This window comes from Pyrgilauda ruficollis, unplaced genomic scaffold (assembly GCF_017590135.1).
Source record: "Pyrgilauda ruficollis isolate IOZ18807 unplaced genomic scaffold, ASM1759013v1 scaffold10, whole genome shotgun sequence".
In the NCBI taxonomy this organism is placed as follows: Eukaryota; Metazoa; Chordata; class Aves; order Passeriformes; family Passeridae; genus Pyrgilauda; species Pyrgilauda ruficollis.
Genome location: NW_024508101.1, coordinates 6740460 through 6762819, shown reverse-complemented (window position 1 = coordinate 6762819; position 22360 = coordinate 6740460). Strand labels below are relative to the sequence as shown.

At 38.3% G+C, this 22360-nt stretch overlaps 1 protein-coding gene across 2 annotated transcripts in view; it reads left to right on the top strand.

Annotated features, from left to right (window-relative positions):
* ATXN7 (ataxin 7) overlaps positions 1–22360 on the top strand; it is an 82935-nt gene that overhangs the window by 39198 nt on the left and 21377 nt on the right. For both annotated transcript variants that reach the window (XM_041460211.1, XM_041460201.1), the window contains one exon: positions 10982–11086. In XM_041460211.1, coding sequence (XP_041316145.1) covers positions 10982–11086 — 105 coding nt within the window. The remainder of the gene's footprint in view (positions 1–10981; positions 11087–22360) is intronic.

Genomic DNA, 22360 nt, shown 5'->3' with positions numbered 1-22360 from the left:
TCCAGGGGCAGTTAAATGGTGCTCTGAAGTGTCTTTTTCTGTGTGTTTTTGAAATACCAACTCCGTGTTCTTTGTTGTGCCTGTTCCTTAATACTGACCCCATGTGTCTTCTGTGACTTCCCCTTTGCAAATAAGCTTCATCTTGTAACACAATGCATCAGGAGCACCACTTGAGGTCTGGGGGTTTCCTGGGGGAGCAGGACACCACTTGCCTGTGTCTCATTGCACAGTTGTGCTCTGGATGCATCTAATCTTGAATCTGCACAAGGATGACTTTGTCGTGCTGCTTATATAATCAGGTTTATTGGTTTTATGTCCTGTTTGACATGAGATGTCTAAAAATTAAAGCTGGTGCCTATTTCAATACTTTTTCCTTAGAGTAGAGCATTTTGCTCCCTAGCTGGCCTAAGAAAGAGAGAAAAGTTCTTTTTTTCACCTCCCACTGTGTGTTTAGGTCCATTTATACATATCCAATATCTTCTTCCCGAGAGTGATGAGTACTGTTATCTGCAGAGAGACCAGAGGAGGGAAATAGTTGTAGAAGTATCTGCCAAAAATGTGATTTGGACCAAACCAACCAAATCAAAACATTAAGTAGTCTGAGCAAATCCTTTCTCCTTTCCTTTTATTGTGTTCTGCTGAAGGTGTTACTTTCTGTGTACATCACAAGTGGGCTGGTGTTCTGGTTATGTTAAAGAGGCCCAGACCATGAAACAGCAGAAAAACTACTTTAAAACAGTTCAGTCCTTTCAGATCTTCTGCATGTATAATATAATCTAAATGATCTAAATTTTTTAATACATTTTAATTTAAAAATATTATAAGTTGCAGTCCTTCCCAACCCCTTTCTGTTGAAGAGTGAAATGGGTGATTTCAGTAGTGGAGAGCTAGTGCTAGATACAGAAGAATAATACCTGATGCAGATTTGTTCACCCAGTATTTTCAAAGTATCTTTTTTTTCTTTTTCTGAACACACATATCATGTATTTTATATGTAATGTTTGGAGATGGAATTTGGGAAGATTTTGAGAAGACAGGCTCCGAAAATAAGGCAAATATCTCCTAACAGTGAAGAAATGCATATTGGAATGAGGATAGCGACGGGTTTATTCTAAAGAGGAGGTGACATGCAAAGGCAAAACCTAAATTTCTTCTTTGAAACATTTCAAAATTCCATAACAATAAAAAAAATTCACTTCCACAAAGATTTTTTTTAGGCGGAACTGTTTGCGTTATATCACAAATAACCATCAGTGAAATTACTGACCTTGTTCTGTGAATGGGTAGCCTGATTTTTCTTCCCTGCTTACCTATTTAATTCATATATCTGTGTGTCAGAGGGCAGCTAGCACGGGTTTAAAGCCTAACCCTTCTGAGCAGGTGGGTCCCCTCTTGGAAAGAAATCTCTGGTGACAGTAGCTCTGTATGTGCTGGAATATATCAACTGTAAGAAGTAAAGACTCAGGGTTTACCCATTCCTTAGTAGATAATTGAAACAGTTATATTTCTTTGTTTAAAGGTATGTAATAGCCAAGTTCAAAATACTTTGTGTAACAACATGTCTGTTCAAATACATAACAAGTAGGTTAGCCCTTTTACTGCACTATAACAACAAAAACTTTTATTTTACACTTTATCTGAATTTATTAAGTATCACAGTGTTGTTGGGGTTTTTTTGCTGTAGTACATTTATATGCATGTTGCTGTGCAACTTTCTTTTTTTTTTTTTCTTTTTTTTCTTTTTTTTTATTGTATCAAATCAAGTCCCAGTAAATCTGCAAAGCAAAAGAAGTAAATTTTACTGGGAAAACTAATAGTGCTGCCAAATTGAGTGGAGTGAGGAAGTGTAAGCTGGTATGTGAAAATCAACAGGCATCAGTTTACTTGTGGCATGATTGAAACAGTCTTATTTTTGAGGTGGATGTTCCAGTGTATGGAGAAAATGGGAGTGGCAGGGGTGGGGTGGTTTTAGGTAGTTGGCTTGCCTAATAAAAGAAAATATTGATATACAATTCAGTTGACAGGTCTTGTGCATTGTTTTCTTACTTTTTTTTTTTTTTTAATATGCTGATTTTCTCCCTCAAGTATCAGGTGCATAGTGTGAAAACCCAGAGTGTTCTTTGCACAAAGATGTGTTGTCTTTGCACAATTAAGGAATTAACACCTGTGTGCTGCTGTCACACGGGAGTTGGGGCTGTGACCAGCAGGGAAGAGAGAGAAAAAGTGGAAAGATGAGCACTGTGCATGTCCCAGGTAGCAGAGAAAAAGGTGCCCTCTATTATTGCTAAATTTTGGGGTGTTCTGTCACAAGAGATGTAGCCATGGGCACATTGTGTTCCTCCAGCTCCCACTAGTAAGAAAATGCATAAATGGAAGTGGCTGTTGCTGCTGTGCCCTGTCAGTTACCGAGGTACAGCCAGCACCCAGCCACAAGGCTGCATGTCACACAGGAAAGTGGCAAAAATGCCACACTTATGCCAGGTTTATTTTCCCTTAAAAGCATGTCTAGGTAAGAGATGGGAGAGGCTGAGAAGCCTGGAACATGTTCACCATTTGTAGTCACGTCGTATCAAAATACTTCTGCTGCGTCGAGCAGCTTTATGTAAACTGTGAGTTTAGGTTTAAATAAAACAAACTTCCTTTTTCCTACTCCAGAAGTACAGCTGCTGCAGAGTACACGGAGTGCTGTGTGTGAAACAGGAGAAAAATACCAAACCTGTTGATGTTAGAAGAATTCATAATTGTAGTGTGCTTCAGGCTGTGACTTAAGATACATTTTAGAATATTCTATGGGTGATTTATTTCAGTTTAATTGAGGGTGTGTTTGACTAGTGGCTTTTCCAGAACTTTTCTCCCCCCTCATGGTAGGTTTTCTGCATAATAATTGAAGTGTTTCTGTGTACACTTTCATATTAGCTTAGTCCAGATTTTAATTTTACTGTTCAAATTATAGGGTTTTTATTCCGTGAATCCAATTTCATTTTTGTGCCATAATTGCAAAACTCAATTCATTTTTGAGGGTTCCTTAAGCTGTTTTAGAATTGTTTGGGTTTTTTTACAGAAAAACATAAATAATAGTTTGTTAGCTTTCCCAAAATACAGCAGTGGCACTATGAGATCATGCCAACTAAAAATAATGCATGACTTTGAATGAAGATATCTTACATGAGAAATTATGTGTTCAACATTTGTGTAATATACAAATTGGTTAGAGAAATTAAAAATATCTTTAGGTCTGAAAACTCACTAAAAAGTAAATGGAAATGGTTTTTGTAGATGACTGACTTCATTCAAGTTGCTGATGAAAAATTGATGTAACAGGATACGATGTGAGTGGGGAGACTTATAAAGCTTTTCAGATTAAAATATGCTACTTGTGTTTCATTGAGAAATTTACTCATCAGTCTTTCTACAGACAATCTTCTGTGTCTTCACTGAAATTATTTATTATTCTGTACAATCAACTTAGAAAACCTGTTTAATAGCTTGAATGAAGAATTTGACATGTGTTTTGTGTTAGATTTTCAAAGAAATTAATTGTGTGTAGATGAATTCATATACAAAGAATTTAACTAAATACTTAGATGTCTACTTTAATATGCTTTATATATAATTACAGGAACATTGAAATCTTGGGAGCCTAAAATTAGAACTCCCAGCTGTGCAGTAGGCTGCAGGTGCACGTGTTCATGACACACTTCTCTTTGGTATCTGTTGCTCAGTTTTTATCCTTGGGTAGAAGACACAGGCATTTCCCAGAGCTGTTAAATTTTAGAGAACTAAAATTTAGTGTTTCATTCTGCATCCTGGCAGAGAGAGAGGAAGGAAGGGCTCTGGGGGAGCTGCTGTGCCAGTAGCCTTGCACAAGGATGGCTGTTTGGATTTGTGTGTGCACAGAGGAGTGTTGCTGCCTGCAGCAAACCTTCCTGCTGGAGGTGAAGCTCAAGGGGATGCTGCAGGGGATGGGGTTTTAGGAAAGCAACACAGCTGCACCCATGGAAAAGAGGTAGGTCATCCTTTACCCCTTCAGCAGGGCAGTCTGAATTTGGGAAAAGCCAAGTAAAATATAGAGATCTGTAGCGTTGGAAAGACAGAGTCCTGAGTTTTGAAAGGACACCAAACAGAGAGGATGCCCCTTTTAGAGATGAACCAAATATTCTAACTAGCAGCTCCTGTGCCTAGTTAAACCAGATTGTGGGGTTTTTTGGTCTTGAACTGAAAGTTATTTCTCTGAGCCAAAACTTTGAGGTTTGAGTATTCAATAAAATGCTGGGTAATTGCTGTATTTGCTGAAGTGGAAAACACAGTGAAAACAGTTAATCAAGTCTTCAGCTGTTCCTTCCTTCAGCTGATCAATCAGCAACTACTCAGTGAAACAAAGTTCATGCACTTGTGCTCAGAACCCAAGGAGAGCTCTGCCTTTCAAATGTCTCCTCAAAGTAGCTGGACTTCCAAAGCTGTATGTGCAGGAAATGCAAGTTATTTAATGTACAGAGTGGAGCTGGCAAGGAATTTTAAAGATAGGTAACCTTGAAGAAAATACTTCAGCAATGCTTCCCTCTGAACCTAAATGAAACAGCTCAGATATGGGAATGTGCATTTGGTTTGTTTTATTTTGTATTAAAAGGCTGTTTTGTATCTGAGGCAACATAAGCATAAACCTTATGGGTGAGGTTTTTTTTTAAAACAGTGTTTCTGGGTGTATATTTGATCATTTTATGTTTTGTTCATTTGATTATATGTATGTTCTCTGCAGGCACAAATTGGTTAGGCCTGCACATATGGTTCATAAAATACTTGTGTTCTATTAATACCTAAGTGCTCATTACTTGAAATTTTGCAGAATACCCTCAAGTATGTTTTGCTAGAATCTCTTACTTTGGTTCCAAACTTGCGCACTCTTACTTGGTTTCCACACCAGAGCACTCTAGTTTCTATATGGGTTTAGCTATTTTGTTCACAGTATCTGTTTAGAAATATTCTTCTTTTGTTATCATCTTGCATGGTACACAGTAAAAAAAGTGCAGTAGTTTAATTTTACGTCAGCATTGATAAGTATACAAAAACACATCTGTTCATGAATGATAAGCACTTGAGTGTTTCTCCAAAATAGTTTGAAAGATATTGTTTAGAAAATAATGGTTTAATTGCAGAAAATGAAGTATCTGTCTATAAAAGGGACTTCAACTTTTCGAGGCCTTAACTTAGATCACTTAATTTTTTTAATGAAACATGCATATCACTTAAAATGAGGACCTATATTACTTTAAATAGATGAGAGCTTTGCTTAAGATAACCAGGTTAGTTAAGATACATTGCAGTGCTGTTTTGTAGCTGCTTCAGTTTGCAGCCAAGATTCTCCTTCTGCCTGAAGAATACTTGGTATTGACAATTAATGTCAGCAAGAGACTCAGCAGTGAATCCATTGCTTACCTGCTGTGCAGATTTCTTGGCAGAAATTTCATTTTTTGGGCTGACTCCAAGTCTGGTGGTAACAGAGGTGAGCTTTCTGTCTGAAGTTTGCCTGGTTTTGGTACAGTCTGTTTCATGTGGTCCTCAGGGCTGGTTAGTTGCCTTCCTTCTCCCTCCTCGTGCCTCTTCCTCAGATCACAAGCTCTTAAAAACAGTAATTTGGGAGGTTTTGTCTGCTTTCACGTACTAAATGTTCACCACAGCCATAAAGGGTAAAACAATATAAATATTTTTATTACTTTATCAGGATCTGAGTACCTGAGACACTAGTTACAAGCAAATTATGGGAGTCATCACAAAATTTCTTTTCCTCCAAGATGTCAACTACTTTGTTATTACAACTGTGCTGTTTTCTCCCCTTTTCAAAAATTTGTCAGATGTTAGTGGAGAGTTGTGCTATCTTAAATAAAAGTTCTACTACAAGTCTGCCTGTAGAGAAAGAGATCTACCAGTTAAGTTAAAACAAGGTGTACTTGCATATTTTTTACCTTAGTGTGATCAAGACTAATTACCTTCTAATGAGAAGACAAAACCCAGCTAGTACAGAGCAAATGTGTTCAAGATAGCGGTTGGTGGACATAATTTAAACTTACTTGGTCCGTGAAGCAAATAGTTCAAACAATCCATATTTTGGCAACATTTCAAAATAATGGGCTTTATTTACAATTTCCTTATATAGTACTTGAAACAGTTCCTTATGTCTTAATGTAAAACCTAGTAAATTGATAAAAGTTGGTACATTTACTTAAGGTGGATTTGGATCAGACTCCTCTAAAAACAAATTCTGTGTTTGGGAGGTTGTAGAGATAATAGGTAGTTGTATCTGAGCTGTCAGTATAAATTTAATAGTGTAGGGCATTGTGATTTTGATTTCGATTTAATGGTGTAGGGTATTGTAATGTGTAATGCATCTAATATTAACTATAGTGATTAAAACTTTTCTGGAAGTATAACCAGGTTGGTGTAGTGGTGAAGGCATGTTATGCTGTTCTGTGGAATCTTTGTATACAAAACATTTTACTGTTCACATCAGGCATCAGCCTACAATGTCCATTGTCAAATTACACTTAGTGGTGAGCAGTATTTACATCTTTGTTATAAATCAGGCTTGGACTTTAAAAACTAATGTTAATAAGCAGATGCTTATGCTGAGAATGGATAGGGAAGAATGAGCATTAGCAATGTTCTGGCTTAAAAATATTTCTGCAGAGCTTTCACATACTCCTTTGCTTGTTTTGATCAAGCTTTCTGTTCTTTTGTCATAACCTTGATAGTTTGTTCTTTGCCCTTTCACATCTTGGTAGTTTTGCTTTCTCTTTCTTTGATTCAGTTTTCATTCTCCTCCTTCTCTGAATTGCAATAAGCAGACTTCTGGCAAATAGGAAACTGCTGTTCTTGTCTCTGCACACAGGCTGCCTTTACTCTTTTCCTCCAGCAGCTGCTGTCCTGGAGAAGATCTTAACCTCACTTTTTTTGTTGGTATTTAATTTCATTTCTAGAAGGGATGTCATCTTATTAGATACTAGGATAGATGGACTGTGCAGTGGTCCCAGTCTGAAAAGATACAAGATTTGTAGGAAATTTGATACATTTGGGGAGTTAAAAAAGAAAAATCCAATTAAAATCCATAGCTGTGGTAGTCACTGAAATCTAGTGGGTAATTAAATGCAAGCTGCTGGCCTGTTCTCTGAGGTAGTTTTAGCCTGTTTTATGTGTTCTGTTATGTGTGACATTAAGTAATAGAAATGAGGGATTGAGAGTATGCAGGCACAGTTAGTTTTAATGAGCGTGGGTTTCTTCAGTGTGGCTGTCCTGAAAGAGAATGCTGGAAATACTAAAAAATTATTCAATCATTTGTGTGTTTCCACAATGTGTTTCAGAGAAAAAGAGATGGCAGATCAGTGTAAGAAAACTTTGCAGATGAGACATGCTGAGCTCCATTTTACTTGATGTACAGTATGCCAAATTATCCATTATTGCTTTTTCTTTTTTTGTTAGAAAATGATGCGACATTGACCTTTGCCAAGAAAGAAGCATTTTCCTTATTACATGCTCAGCAACTGATGCAGTTATCTCAGAATTGTGTATGACATGGGCTTGTTCTGGTCTTGGTAAAGAGTGCAGTAATGCATCATTTAAAGTTGTTTTTCTAAAAACTCAGTTACATTTGAAAGGAGAAGTGAATTTTGGAGATCAGTGTCCAGAGGCTTCCTATTATGGCAGTAAATGAAGTTGTTTTTCTTCCTGGTGTTAATAGAATTAATGTAACTAACAGCTCTTATAATAGTATCTGTATGTTGATACAATGAATACAGTATTAATGGAAAAATACATTGAAAGTTTGAGGTCTTGATTTAAATTTTTAGTTTGACCTTGAAAAATATTCCCAGATGGAGAGAGTTAAATGAGCCCAGCTTTGAAAGAAGAACGTATGAATCACAGTTGCCAGGCTCTTCCTTGAGAGGCACAGGCTTTACATAGTGAAGTATTTCAAAAAGTAATCTTCAAACCCAGAGTAACAGTGCATTGAGATTACACTGGTAAAATACTAGAAACTTCATTAGACTTGTAAATAGAGAACGTGTATGTCATGAAGTGGCTCAGGTAGAAAGTATTAGATGTTAGAATAGCAACTGCACGATATATGTGAACTTCCTTAAGTGGCTGACAGGGGACAGAAAAATTGGGCATCCATCACCTACTCATGGTACATACTTACTATGTAAGTTTTGTTGAACTGTTCTGTATGTTGTTCTCTAAAATTTGCATGGTCTAATTTGTCACTCCCTAGCAGTGCCACAAGCGTGTTTGTCCTGTTGGAACACAGAGAAGTAAGATTTCCCTGAAACCTGCTCTTGCCCTGCTCAGCTAATGGCATGAGGCACATTAAAGGTGTGAGAGCTTACCTGAGTCCACACTTCCCAATCCAGGAGCCTCATTTTTAGGCAGGTCTCTTCCAGCTGCCTTAAATGATCTTGGTTGGGTCAAACTCCTTACATTTCAAAGCCATTGTTAAATTGCATTTAGGCCTCTTACCTTTGCTACTCCCTCTCTGGTTGAGATGTTGTTCTGATATCAGTGCTGTAGGAGACCACTGTGGGGTACAAGACCTTTTGCATTGATTTGTGTGATCTGGCTGGAGTCTTGTGAATGACTTCCTTTGAAATCAGGTTGTGATTTGGTGTGTGCAGCAAATTCTTTTCTCTGTGTCAAATGGTTTTACTCTTAGAATGGTCCTTTGTGATTTTGTGTATTTCCTGGCATTCTGTCATTGCTTTCTGTCACTTGGAGCTAAGATTTTAAAACTGAAGGTATTCCACAGTGTAAAGGACCTTTGTAAATTATTCAGATTTCTTGGGATCCTCAAACTGAACTAGGAAAACACTTTTGTTTGCATCAATTTCTGTCAGTTTGTCTCAGTTGCCACTTAAAATTGCAGTTCTGTATTGCTGGCAAATATTCATGGAAGGTTTCTTAGAGTGATGGCACACGATGTGGTGTCTCTGACTGGTGTGAAGGAGTGCTTTACCTTGCAGTCCTCTCTTGTTAACAATTCCCCCTGCATTCAGTACAAGCTGGTGTAAAGTCTGGGAATCCAGCACAGTCTGAAAGGCACAGCTATGGGAACAGGTTCCAGGGTGTGGATTTACAGTTGCCTCCGCATCACACAGCCTCTCTGTGGGCTATTAACAATGTAAATATCAGGCAGTGCATGCTGTTACTGTCCCATTCATCTCAGCTCTTGGTGAAAGTGACCCTGGAGTATTTGCTTGTGTGTATAAACTTTGATACATGGGCATTCCCAAAGAGAATACTCCTGCATGAAATATTAGCAATGACATTTAAGCTTATGCTTGTTTTCGTACGTAGCTTAATATTACATCACAGAAAGTAGATATTGAAAAATAGAAGCTTATTATTCCTATCTGATTTTTTCCCCCCTTTGCATATATTTACTAATTTTGTCTGGCTTGCAGTAGTTGGGTGTGCCACAGGTTTTCATGGTTTTTTCAATAAATATCATATAAATAAATAAGTAAGAGTTGCTAGTTAAAGTGCAAACGAGATTATTTGTTTACTTGATGTAACCTCAGTTGTGTAAAGGTGTCTGTGATTCAGGTGAGGGTGGCTGTGATCTCAGCCAAGTTAGATGTCTTTGGTCATTGCATTTGCATCCAACTGCAAAATCCAGTTGGGGCTGTTATTGCAGGTGTCATGCTTAATGTTGATGTAGCACTAGTAAGATGTGTGGAAAATGGGATAAACCTTATGTCTTCTAAATAAAATGTTTTGAATTTTTTTATGATGAAGATACATACTAATTCTGGAAGTAGTTTTGGTGTGGTTATATTCTGTGTCTGTGAGAAACAAAGTGGACAGGGCTGATGGTGTCTTTCTGTGAGCAGTTGCCTTGAATTATGGCACACTTAATTTGCAACACTCAATTTATTTCATAATTGCTGTTCTATTAATGAACAAAGCAGTGGATGTTGCTAAAAGTATACATGGGCAAATTAGTAGCTGTAAAACAAAACTGGGGTCAGTTCTAGCACAAGAGTAAACAAGTTTAACTAATTTTCTAAGTTTCTATTAAGATAAATCTATTACTTGAGAGTTTTTATAAGAAAATAAGTTTGCTTATGTCAATTTTTAACCTTTAAATAGTGTTACAGATCCTTAGCCACATATTATGTTTGCAGTTTGGGTTTTTTTGTCTTTTAATGATTGAATAACATTTTTAGATCTATAAATGTAATATACCTTTAAGTATTGTAGTGAATGCTGAATTTATTGCTCCAGTAGTCTCTGAATGCAATTAAAGCTGTTAAATATATTCTTAACAAACTGTATTCTTCAAAGTAAAATTGTAGAAACTATTTTTATTTGTAAAAGTCTCCAAGTATGTGTGTTATCTCCGCAATCCACACATGCTCTGACATACTGTTATCTCTGGTTCTGTCTCCTGTGTAGCTGTTCCATGGATCTCTGGCAGCAGATGGCTGGACTATAATGCACTGTTAAACAAATAAAACCATTAGGCATGTAATTCTGCCCGGTGAATGACTGTGTGTTTAAAATGGTTTAAAAAATTAAATAGCAAATGAAGTTCACTTTTGAATTCATTTAATGACATTGGAATAAAATCCAAAGCCCTTTTCAGAATACGTAAAACATCCCCTCTTGTGTTTGTTTCAATTGAAGTCAGTCTTTTTTTTATTGCATTATTGCATCTGGTATCAAATAATCAGTACTAAATCAGTTTTCTAATAGATGTTTTCTACAAGTAATCACTCATTTTACATTTATCTTTGTAGTAAGATTTTTGCTTTTGTAATACTCCAGCACAAAATTATCTATTGCATTATATGCTCTTTTTTTCCTCATTTTCAAATTTGATACAAATGTCTCTAAAATTTTGATTCAACACTAGTGTCATGGCTCTGTAATTAAACTGTTTTTCTATAATTGTCAGCAGCTGAGAGATGCCATTTTGTCTTTTTGTTTTTAGATATGCCAATATTTGGTCTTTGCCCGGCTCATGATGATTTCTATTTGGTGATGTGTAACCACTGTAATCAGGTCGTAAAACCACAGGCATTTCAATCACATTATGGTAAGTGCTTAACTATTTTTAATAATTAAGGGTGAGGTTAAATCAGGATTAAGCCTGGCAATTTTTTTTTAAATTGATGGTAAATAGATCATTTAATTATAAAAAATGTCAAAGAACATAACCTTTATTTAATAATTTTATATACATTGTAATGCAGTTACATAAAGATCTTGGTTTTTTAGTTTTTTGTTTTCTTGAAATGCTGCATAGCTACAGTTCAGTTTCAAAATGACATATCTAGTGTATTTCACAGCCAATATTATGTAGTGTGTTTGTGTCTCTGTGTGTCATTTCTCTTTGTGTATTTAAACAGATTATTTTTACATGGGTTCTGGTACAGTGTGAACTTGAACCGAAAGCTAAACCTAGAGCGAAATTTATAAAATGTAGTAAGCTTCCAATAGCCAGTAAGCTTATTTATTTATTTTCAGAATTATCATTTGTATTTGTTTTACTGGTCCAGTGGTTTTGTATATAAACTGCATAAGGAAGCTCTTGTTCTGTTGGTTGGCCAATGTTTAGAGAGGGCTGAGAAAATGTGAAGTGCTATGCCAGTTCAAGTGCTTGGTTACTTCTTCCAAGCCTGACGGGGGGTGGTTGGCAGTTCTGCTTTTCCATGCTCCTCTAAAGACTAGAAATTAACCTCAAACAATTTAATGCAAATATTTGATAGGAGGTTTTTCGGAATTCAGCTTTTTGTTTCTTACATGAGGTGTTTTCTGACCAACTCCTAATAAACATGATGGACGAAGCATCTTCTGAACTGGTCCTTCCTCCCCATGTGTGCATGTATTTGTACACTGTCTCTCTTCTCTAGGCCAGTGCCCCTACTGGGTGGCTTGATGTTTATAGGATGCAAGCTGGGCACGGAACCTCTTCTAGTGTTGAGAAAAAGGGATAACCTTTTTGCGTGTTTATAGGATGCAAGCTGGGTATGGGCACGGAACCTCTTCTAGTGTTGAGAAAAAGGGATAACCTTTTTGCATGTGCATCTTAAATAATCCAATGCTTTGGCAAGAAAAGATAAGCTCACTTCTGCTCCCTCGAGACTGGAGAAGGGCCTTTCTGAACTGTGCAGAGCGTGAACTTCTTATCCTTTCTCCCTCTAACGTGGCTTTGTGTTATATTGGTATATGGATTATATAGCCCTACCCTTGCTGCTGCATCTTGCAGTTGTGTCACACAGCGTGACTCAGAAAAGAACCTGAATAGGTTTTGTGTCATAATTCCTCATAGTTTGCTTGTTATTCTGTGGATGGCTGTACTAATAATTCTTTTTAAACGCATGGTTTTGTGGCTATTAGTCTCCAGAGCTGTTGGGAGCCAGAAGAAGAAAAGGCCATCTTGCTTTTCTTGCTCTGGTTGCTGTAAGCTTTTCCACTAGCCAAGAGCAAGTCTACCCCTTGCCAGTGAGATTCCTCACGTGTCACTGAATATCAACTTAAGATGTCCAATAACTCCTTCTAAAATATCATATTAAACTGATTCTGACAGCTAAAAATAAATTTATGGGGGAGGACTGGATGATACTGAGTGATGGCATATTGAATATTCCATCTTGAGGTCAGTAATATTGTAGTGATGGAGAGCTGTGGATAGCTGCAGACACTTAAGGTTGTCTTTATGAAATGATCAGGTGATTTCCAAACTCTGTCTGACAAACAGGTGTCTGGTAGGAAGCAGCACTGTGTTTGTCCTTATGGACAGGTGCCAGAAGCAGCTCAGGAGCTGCAGAGGTGCAGCATTGTGTCTTGAGCACAGACATGGAAACATGGCATGTTGTAATGCTGCTTGTACCGCTGTTAGACTTGTTATGTGAAGTTAATTCCAGCTCTTCTGTAAACACTGTGTGCAATTTAAAAGGCACAGAGTGAGCAGGGAACTGCAAAATGAAGATATGGAAAGTATTTTAAAAAGTTGTAATAAATGCTAAGATAATGTTTCCATTCTGTATAGCTTTGTAGAAGTGTGATCCCTAAATGTGAAAATTTCTCTAATACAAGCCTTACATCAATGGCAGACTCATACTCTAGGAGAAGTATAGAAGGAGCAGATAGAAGTGATGAGGTTATTCTTAGTGTTTCTTAAGCCTGTTCTGAACAATGAAGAGTCTTGGCGTGGGCTGTGGCGTGCAGAGGAAACAGGCGGGGTCATTCTGATGAGAAAAACAGGCTTGGGTGGGGTGAACATCATTAAAGGACCTTAGTTTGCCAATCTCATAGCCTCAGAAAGGTAAGAAGGCTGACTTGGTGATTTTGTGTAATACTCATTCTCAAAGCCTTCTATCAGCCTTCCTATTTTTTAAATCCTTGCACAGTTGTCCCTTAATTAAAAAAATTAAATATGAAAGCTGATAAATACGGAAGGTGATTGATTACCAGGCAATGATCTATTTTTTTTAAACAGTATAGCTCAGGAAAAGGAAATTGCTGGAGTCCTCAAAACATGGTTATTTTAAAACAAAATGTGTGTTATCATGATAGCAAGAAGGTAAAGCACTCTGGATTCACCACAGTCAGTTCACCCTGAATTAAATTTTTTTATTGATGGTATGATTTCAGGAATTGAAAATTTGCAGCCCATCAATGTATCGTTTTGTTATGTTCTTAGGGTATTTTATTTTTAATTGTTGCCAGAGAAGTATTAATCTCTTAAAATATTCTATAGCTCCTGGTGGTGTGTGTTGCTGTACTTGGTGTTCTTTGAAATTTGTCATGTGAGATTTTGTTTTCTAAAGTAGTAGAAATGCTCTGTTAAAATGTCATTTTTGTCAAAGGAAAGCTAAACAAACTATTAGTTAAACCTAATGAGCTAATTAATTTCTTCCAAAGCATATTTGTGATAAACTACTTAACTAGGTAGGCTGAAAGTGCTTTGCAGGACATATGCTGGCTTTTTTCTCTGGACCATAAGTAGTCAGAAATAATTTAAATGTAACATTATTAATTAGAATATATAACCTTTTTAGTAAACTATTTGATTGATACAAATGACAGATTTGTTTATGTAACTGATTCTTTTCTATTTCATGCATTTGACCAGAAAAGATACTAATATAAAATAAAATTCTACTTGTTTAGTCAATCCAAGCATGTGTCTGGGCTATGAATTTTCATTTTAATTTATTCAGTTGTGTTGATATATTACTATGCTTGATTTGTAAAGCTGGTATGTGTAACACCAATGCAGGTTTGTTTTTAAGAGCAATCTAATATAATGAGATATCTGAAGTCAGCTTGTGGCATTCCTTCTAGCCTGTGTACAGTAGCTGGCTGGCAGGGCAGTCCAATGGCTTTAGCCCCTTGGCTTAGGGACATGGCGGGGCAGGAGCAAGCCAGCCAGCCAAGGAAAAGTTGTTTCAAGACAAATCCTCTGTTCTGTCAGATCACAGCTGTTTTCATTTGGGGGGCCAGGCAAGTGATTGCAGCCCTTTATTGCTCCTGTTCCTGCTGTTCCTTTGTGAATGGCTACACTTTCACGGTATCAGCATCTTCCTTAGATGAGTCAAGATCAGTTCAGAGGTGAAAGATATTAAAAAGATAAAATGTTCAGGCACTGAGTCTTGTGGGTGAAGCACCTGGGATCACTTATCATGATGACCTGTTCCCAGAAAGTGTTTTTCTCCAGGAGTATTTCTCTACACCCTGGATGATGGTGTGCCAGCTGTCACGCTCCTCAGGACAGCAGCATGTGCCTGTCTCCCTTTGATTTCCGTTCTTGCCTCCCCAGAGACATGGTAGATAGAGGTCTTGATCTGCACCCAAAGGCTGCTCTTTGAGGAAGCCATTGTGACAGTTATTTCAGGTTGTTCGTGGAAGCCCTGAAGTGCCGTGGTTTTCAGGCTGTGTGACCTTTTGTTGGCATTTCAGCTGTTCCACGGGTTTATCTCATCTCCCTGTGGTTATCAGCCTCCTGGCTAATGAGAGCTGCTTCTCTGCCCTGGTTGGGCTGCTCTGTGGCGAAGAGAGAGCTCAGCAGTATGAAAGTAGCATCAGCATAGAGATTTGTGGGGTTTCTTCCTTCTAACTTTTCTTCTTTTTTTTTTTTTTCCCGGAGGGTTTTTTTCCCCTCTGTGCCTCAGTTTCCATGAATACAAACTAGGGTTAAACTCTCAGCAATAATAATGAAGGCTACCTGTAAAACTTACACTGAGAGTGCCTGTGACTCATGTAGTGATTGTGAAAACCATGAATACAGTACATGTTGGAAAGAGATGATGATAGTGTGTTGGGCTGTTGAGTCACTAAAAAGCTATGTCAAGTGTTTTGATTAACTTCATGGGTTTGGCACAGTGGCAAAGGTGAGCAGCCACCGTGAGCTTTGCCTGCTGCTGTGTCCTGAGAGCTGATGGGGAATTGCTTAAACATTTTGGTTTCCAATCAGTGCAGGTTTAAACCTGAAGTGTATGAATCAGAAGTGGGGTTCCTATACGTCTGTTGTGGTTTCTAGGAAGTTGTGGAATTGGAATAGAGCATCACACAGCCTTATATTCGGAGGACAGATCCTGGCAGTAGAGAAAGAGATGTTTGCTGGTTACTTGGATCCATCCTCTGCGTCTGTTCGAGGTCTTTTGTGATTCTCCTTCACCTGATTGTGTAACCGAGGTCCTTCCTCCCTCAGCCAGGGCCCACACCCACCTTTCATTTGCAGGTCTCCACTTCGAGAGTCCTAAAAGGGTTTTTTTGTGTTGGTGTTAAGTGCCTGGACTCAGACGCAACACGTGATAGTTGTGATTTTAATTGAGAAAAATGATCTGTTAACTACCTCTGTTGGAGTGCTGATGTATTTTGGATATGTATCATACATAACTGGAGTATCACAGTCCCTGCAGTGTTACCTGTTTGGGTTCTTCTCACACTATGAATTGAATATAAATTTGCCCTACTGTATTTTTGTTAAATTTGGCAGCAGCTAATTGTTCTGAAAAATCTGTCGTATTTGATGTTTTTAAGTTGTTGTGGATGCATTGCTTGTTTAGTGTAGAATAAGAGAGTGTGTTTAGCATGGATTCATGGATTACAAAGCCAAAGATAAAGTGTCTGTACAAGGCAGCATTTGAAGCTGATAAGAAAAGAAAGGAATGTACTGAATCTTGTTCCAAATCCATTGGACCTGAGGACTGGGTTGTTTGTTGCTTGGTTTTTGGGTTGGTTGGTTTTTTTTTTGTGTGTGTGTGCGGTTTTTTTCTCGTGGGAGATTTCTTGAGCTCATCCTCATTTTGGAGGGATAAGCCTTCATTATGGCCTGCATACTTTTGGCAGCAAGCAATTTGTTTCAGTAATTAATGTCCATAGTTCACTAAAGTCTTTTTAAAGCAGTGTGAAAAGGTTTTTTTATAAATCATAAGAATTTTCTTGGGTATCAGTGATCTTCTGTAGAAGTGTAACGGCCAAAATAAACCTGAATATTCTGTGATGTGTCACAGATGTGCTGGAGCAATCTGCCAAGCATATTGCCAAACACACACAGGTGGCATTTGGCATATTATGGCTCCAGTTAATGTATATGTTTTAACAAATTATCATTGGCAGCTTCTGTTCAGGAGCTTCTGTTTGAATGCACAGTCCTCTCACACTACTTCTCACAGTTCAAATTCCAGCAGCTGGATCTTAGTCTATGAGTCCAGCAAGAACTAGTTTAATTTCTTAGTAGAAATTTGTGAAATTCTCTATCTTTTGCAAGAACCGTTTTGGCATATAGCAGGGAATGTGCTCAGGGGTCAGCAGAGGATTCATTTCAGAAGGAAAAGTTTCAGCTGGCTATTTAGTAATTTTTAAATAATGCATCATTAAATAAGAAATTATTATAATGTGGAAAGAAACTCTGTAAACATATTTTGAGCTTTGAAATGTGCACCCCCAAGCCATTAGCTGAATACCAAATGTGCCATGCAGATTTTACAGAGTGGTGGAGTTCGGTGCTGTGGTTACTTGTATCATCACAGACTGTTCACATGCAGAGATTATTTTTGTACACAGAATGGCTGTGGTCTTTGTTTAGTACATGAAAGCACAGGGAGTCTGTTTGAGAAGTTGATGGCAGTTTTCTAGTACAACTTCCTCCTTTTTTGTGCGTACATGAGTTTGTCAAGCTCTGGCTGAAGGCATAAAGCAGTTTTTAAGTATTTGCTAAGAAAAAAGGTGATGTTCAGTTTCAGAGTTAGGAGATACTGATTATTCAGTTTACTGCTTACCATGTAACTCGTGTTATTCTCTCTACAGCACTGTGTGTGCTAAAATACTACAAATTTTGAGTGCTTGAGGCTCTTCATACCTTTGGTTAATGTGAAAATAATTTTATGCTATTCTGCCATAGCAGAAGATCTAGATGCAGAAGTCCTTTTGGTTTAATATTGGCTTTAAAAAATCCTTTGGTTTAATACTGAAGAGAGTATATTTTTTTTTTTTATTCTATGCTTACTGAAATGTTAAAATATTTAAAACTAGTCAAACATACAAAATCATGCAAGGGTTCCATAAGAACCCTGCTCCTTTAAAAAAAAAGTGATCTCCTTGCTGGGTATTTGCTTGGACATTGGGACTGACTGCTCTCTTTTCAAAACAAATGTTGATGGGGAAGAACAAGTGGAAAGAAAGAAAGAAAGAAAAACAAATAGACATCTTTGTGGAAAAAGAAGAAGCAGTGCCATGTTCACTATCACAGAAATGGTAGTTCAGCAAGAGGGAGAAAGCATGTTGATCAATAGATTAGAATAAGATCTAAAGGGAACAAGTAATTGCAATACAAAGTTGCTATTGAGTGTATATGACTACAGCTTCACTTTGAAGGTAGCCAGGTGGGATAGTTGCATCAGGTCTACAATTAAAAATGACTGACAATGAGAGGACTTGACCAACCTAGAATCAAGGCTGAGTTTCATCACTCGGAACTCATTTTGTGAAACGGCGCATGGAGCAGGACACAGCTCTCCCAGCCATCATTCCTGACTTTCTGCAGGGTCAGGGAAGGCCATTCTGCATCAGTTTACGTGATCCACATCCTTGGAAGGTTTCCTTCTCGGCTAAAAGGGTTCTTTCTACCGCCTAAGCCGCTCCTCCAGGCTGGAGCTCAGCCAGGGGAGGTGGCACACGCTGAGGGCAGGCCATGGGCACGTAGGGTCTGGCTCGCTGCCCTAAGCTGGCTGCAGGAGAAGGAAGCTGCAACCTGTTTAAGAGCTGGGGAGGCGGAAGAAGACTGAGTTGAAGTAAAAAAAAAAGACTAATTTCTGCTATTCTGGAGAGATGAGAAACAAACTTGGTGTTGGAGGGTGGGGTTAGTAGTAGTTTAATTTCAAAAGCTAACCACATGCAGATGAATTATTTATAAGGACTTTCTCATTTGTTTTTTTGGGAAGAAGTGTGTTCTCATGAACTGTGCAGATTATTCCAAGAACTGCAAACCTCAGTGAATACCACAGTGCTTTGTGATTCCAGGGAGGAGTATTCTGGGAAGCTTGTAAAATTGTTTTGAGTATTGAACTGTCATGAAGAAAATAATTTTTGGTTGGTTTTTTTGCCCTTTTTCCCCCCCATGGAAGTACATAGTTTCCAGTTGCACAGACTGTACCCTCTCATCCCAGCATCTGACTCTTGAACAACTCTTGTGTTTGGGATGGTCTCTTCTCTTCGAGCACAACTTCACAGGTCAGATAGGAAATCCCATCAGTAACCATCATTTACATTGCTTCTTTTGAAGATACCAGTGCACCCAGTAGGGCTGGCTCTGCAGTACCTGCCTGGGGCAGTGGTGCCCAGCTTTGGCAGGGCTGCCTCAGCACAGCTGGAATTAAGTGGTTTGCAGTCTGTGTGAGTGTGTCCGAGGAGGGGAAAGAGAGGACACTGGGGAATAGCTAAAAAGGGAAATGTAAAACAAAGAACTTGAGTAAAATACATGTAAAAAGAAACAGATGAAGACAATAAGGAGGAAGCTAAATAAGGAAGGTAGGACAAAATTACCTTGGAGGAGGGAGAATGAAGTAGGTACAGTGCTGGTTTTATTACTCTGTAACAAGGGGTAAAAGTGGTAGAAAGGAGGAGAGGCTAAACAGGGCAAAACAAACAAAAGCTTTTTCACAAGTTTTTCCTCTTTCAATGTTTTGGCAGCAATACTATTAATGTGGTTTGTGTAATGCTGTGATGTTCTTGGATTTTGCACATTTTGGTGGGGGGTGAGGGCAACAAGAATGTGTCCTGCTGGGGACACATCTCCTGGCTTTATCAGGCACTGAGCATCAAGGGAAGAGATGGATATATGCATATGTGTGCACTTAGTAATAGTTCACCTTTTAGTTTCTTTTGCATTGCTTTTACTGTTTCTGTTGGACTTCTTAATGTTATTCCACAAATCTCATTTTCTGTAGTATGAATAGTATTTTTTTAGACATTAGGATGTATGTGTAGCCCTCAGCAGCTTTTGCTATTAGAAGAATCCCCCCCAGGGAAGATGAGGTATAGTGTGCTAGGTGGAAAAAAGTTATCCATGCTGGACCAACATAAAAACAATGTTTTGTAGGAACTTCACCTGCCACCTCTGGAAAAGTAGGCGGCATTTTAAAATCTATATTCTCACCTACAGCAGTAGTGCACAGAATGGTAACCAGGCATTAGGCACGAGTCAAGCCTTCGGAAAGACTTGGGACAATATTTTTCTTAGCAAGTTAAAAGAAATCTATAACATTTTGGTTTTAGGCACAGCTAAAAAGTATCTGCTACTTACTTTAGTTGGGCATTATCTCAAGTAGTTTTCACCTGTTATTTATTTGGTTTTGATCACCAGTTTGCTGGCTTTTTAAAAAGAAACATGATACTGCCTTGAGGGGTTTTTTTTCTCCAAGCAATATGATACACTTAAAAACTAACATATGATACACTTTAAGTCTAGAAACTGTGTTTTTAAGATATAACCAGAAGAGGGAGTGTATAGCACTTTCTATACAATGAAAGCTGTGTATCTTTATTCATGAAGAGCAGTCAATAACCATATGGGTTTTTTTATGTTAATAAATAACTGTAGGGTCAAATTCACTTTCAAAATAATACAATTAATGCCACCTTTTTAAGCTTTTCATTAGGCTTAATTCAGTTTAACACTAAATAATTATATCCAAGTAATGTAAATGGCCTGGAAGGCAGTTCGGCTTTCTAAGTGGTGTGTTGTGTCTACCTGTAACAAATATTCAAACAGCTTTTCAGTAGCACTCTTTGATTAGCTCTTGCATTATCCAAGTCTGTGAGAGCTCCATAACAGTATGGATCGGTTAAAAATATATTTTTAAAATGTAGAAAATAAACAGGAATGGACAAATATTATATGTAATTTCATGTAAGTTTGTGATATTATTGTCTAATAGGCCATCATTAGCTATCTCAGGCAGTAACAGCCAAAATACTTCCAAACCTTATTATCTCCTATTGATGAAACAAATACAAAATGTAGTGTTTGTATAGAAAATAATAATTTTTACTGTGTGTAGATGTTCCTGCAATTGTTGTGCAGCTGGGAAGCAGGTTAATCTTTTCAACAGTACCAAAAAAATGTAGGAAAAACATTTTGTGCCTTATGCAAGTTCTGCAGTGTCAGAGTGCTGCTGGTCACAAAGGCAGCAATCCTGTCTTGTTTCACCAAGTTGCATTAGAGAAAGAAGGACCACTGTCAAGAGATTCTTGTCCTATTTTCTGTTCTCTCTTCCCCCAGTAACGAGTTGCCCAGGTTGGTATGACACTCTCCCTCTGCACTGCTTTGTAAAGGATGCAATTAGGCCAGGCTCCTGCAGGGTTGAAGCAGTTCCTACATAAATGAGTTTTTCCTTGTTGTTTGGCAAGATTGTCAGAAAACCTTTAATTCACAATTCTATATGAAGTAGCTTTCCAAAAGGAAGCCTTCTCTTTTAGCCAGATTACCTTCTTATGTTTCTACCCCACAGGATTTTCCCCCTCTGCCAGGCCAGGAGTGGTTTTGTGCTGTGTCCTCCCTGTCTGACCCTGCTGGTTGCAAAGAACCTGTTTGTCATGTCTGGCTCTTGGAAAAGCCCTGGTTTCTGTGGAGCATTGTGGTGAATTCTGTGCATTAGGTAGAAGGTGTGCCCCTGTCAGGGCCTAAAACTTTCCGATGTTTGTAGATTATCTGTAGAGCTGGGTTGGAGCTGTCATTTTTATGTGATCTGCACTGAGTGTTTTAAGAGCTGTTCATCACTGTGTGATGGTACATATGGTACTCACATGGAACTCATGACTCTTCTTGCTAAGAGGAAAATTGGCTGTGTTTCTTTTGTTACAGCATGGCTGAAGTTGTCACCTGGGTTCTTAAGCATTTTGGTTTTCTGCTGTATTAGGGTGGGCTTCATGAAGTAATTGTTTTTACTTCTTTCACCTTTCTAGATTATAATGAGAATAATATGGTTCTCTATAAAAGCTCTGGCCCTGCTCATCATTGGCATGGGACTAGCTAGCACTCATTTTCTTCAGTTTCATTTTGGCTTGCAGCCTCTGACAAGCCACATGTAACCATGTATATGCCTGGAAAGATGCCACACTGGCTGTCTCCTGGCCCCTAAGGTCAGAGGAAAGGTTTTAAAACTGCCACAGTTCAGTCCCCTCCCCATCACAGTGACATGTACTATTTGACCAAAGGTCATCATGTGGGTCACAAAGCAATCCACCAGCTACCTTCTAAAAATACCTGGGACTGCTTTAATAGCCATAGAAATTTTATAAACTTATATATGTGTGTGATATTGCAAGGCTGGATGCTCACATCTTGCCTGCCACAGACTGAGAATGACACCTAGGAACTGGTCAGTGCCAAGTTTGTATCTCTGTAGGACTGGTCTCTATTCAGACTGAGGATAGGCACTGACCTTAGGGCCACACTTATCTTCTTTTTCTGTGATTACAAGAACATATCTAAGAAGGCTGGAGTTGGCAGATAGGATGTGGTGAAAGCCCTGCAGAGCTCCTGGGCTGTTTGCTATTTCCTCTGCCGTGTCCCACTTGTCCAGGTGGCAGAGATTCACAATAGCTGTGGCTGTACACTTGAAATCTAATGGACTCGATGTCCTTTCCTGATTTTAGTCCCTGGAAATGACATAATTCTGTAGAGAAACCTTCATTCTATGTGTGCACATGAGCTGCATGAGTAGCAGTTATATTTTGTTTTCTGGTGTAAACAAGCATGTTGTCTAAGTGGAGTTGATACTAAGGCATAAAATGCTGTCACTTGATTGTGCACCAACAAGCCTGTCAAGTTGTTCCTCTGTACTCAGTCATCTATTTTATT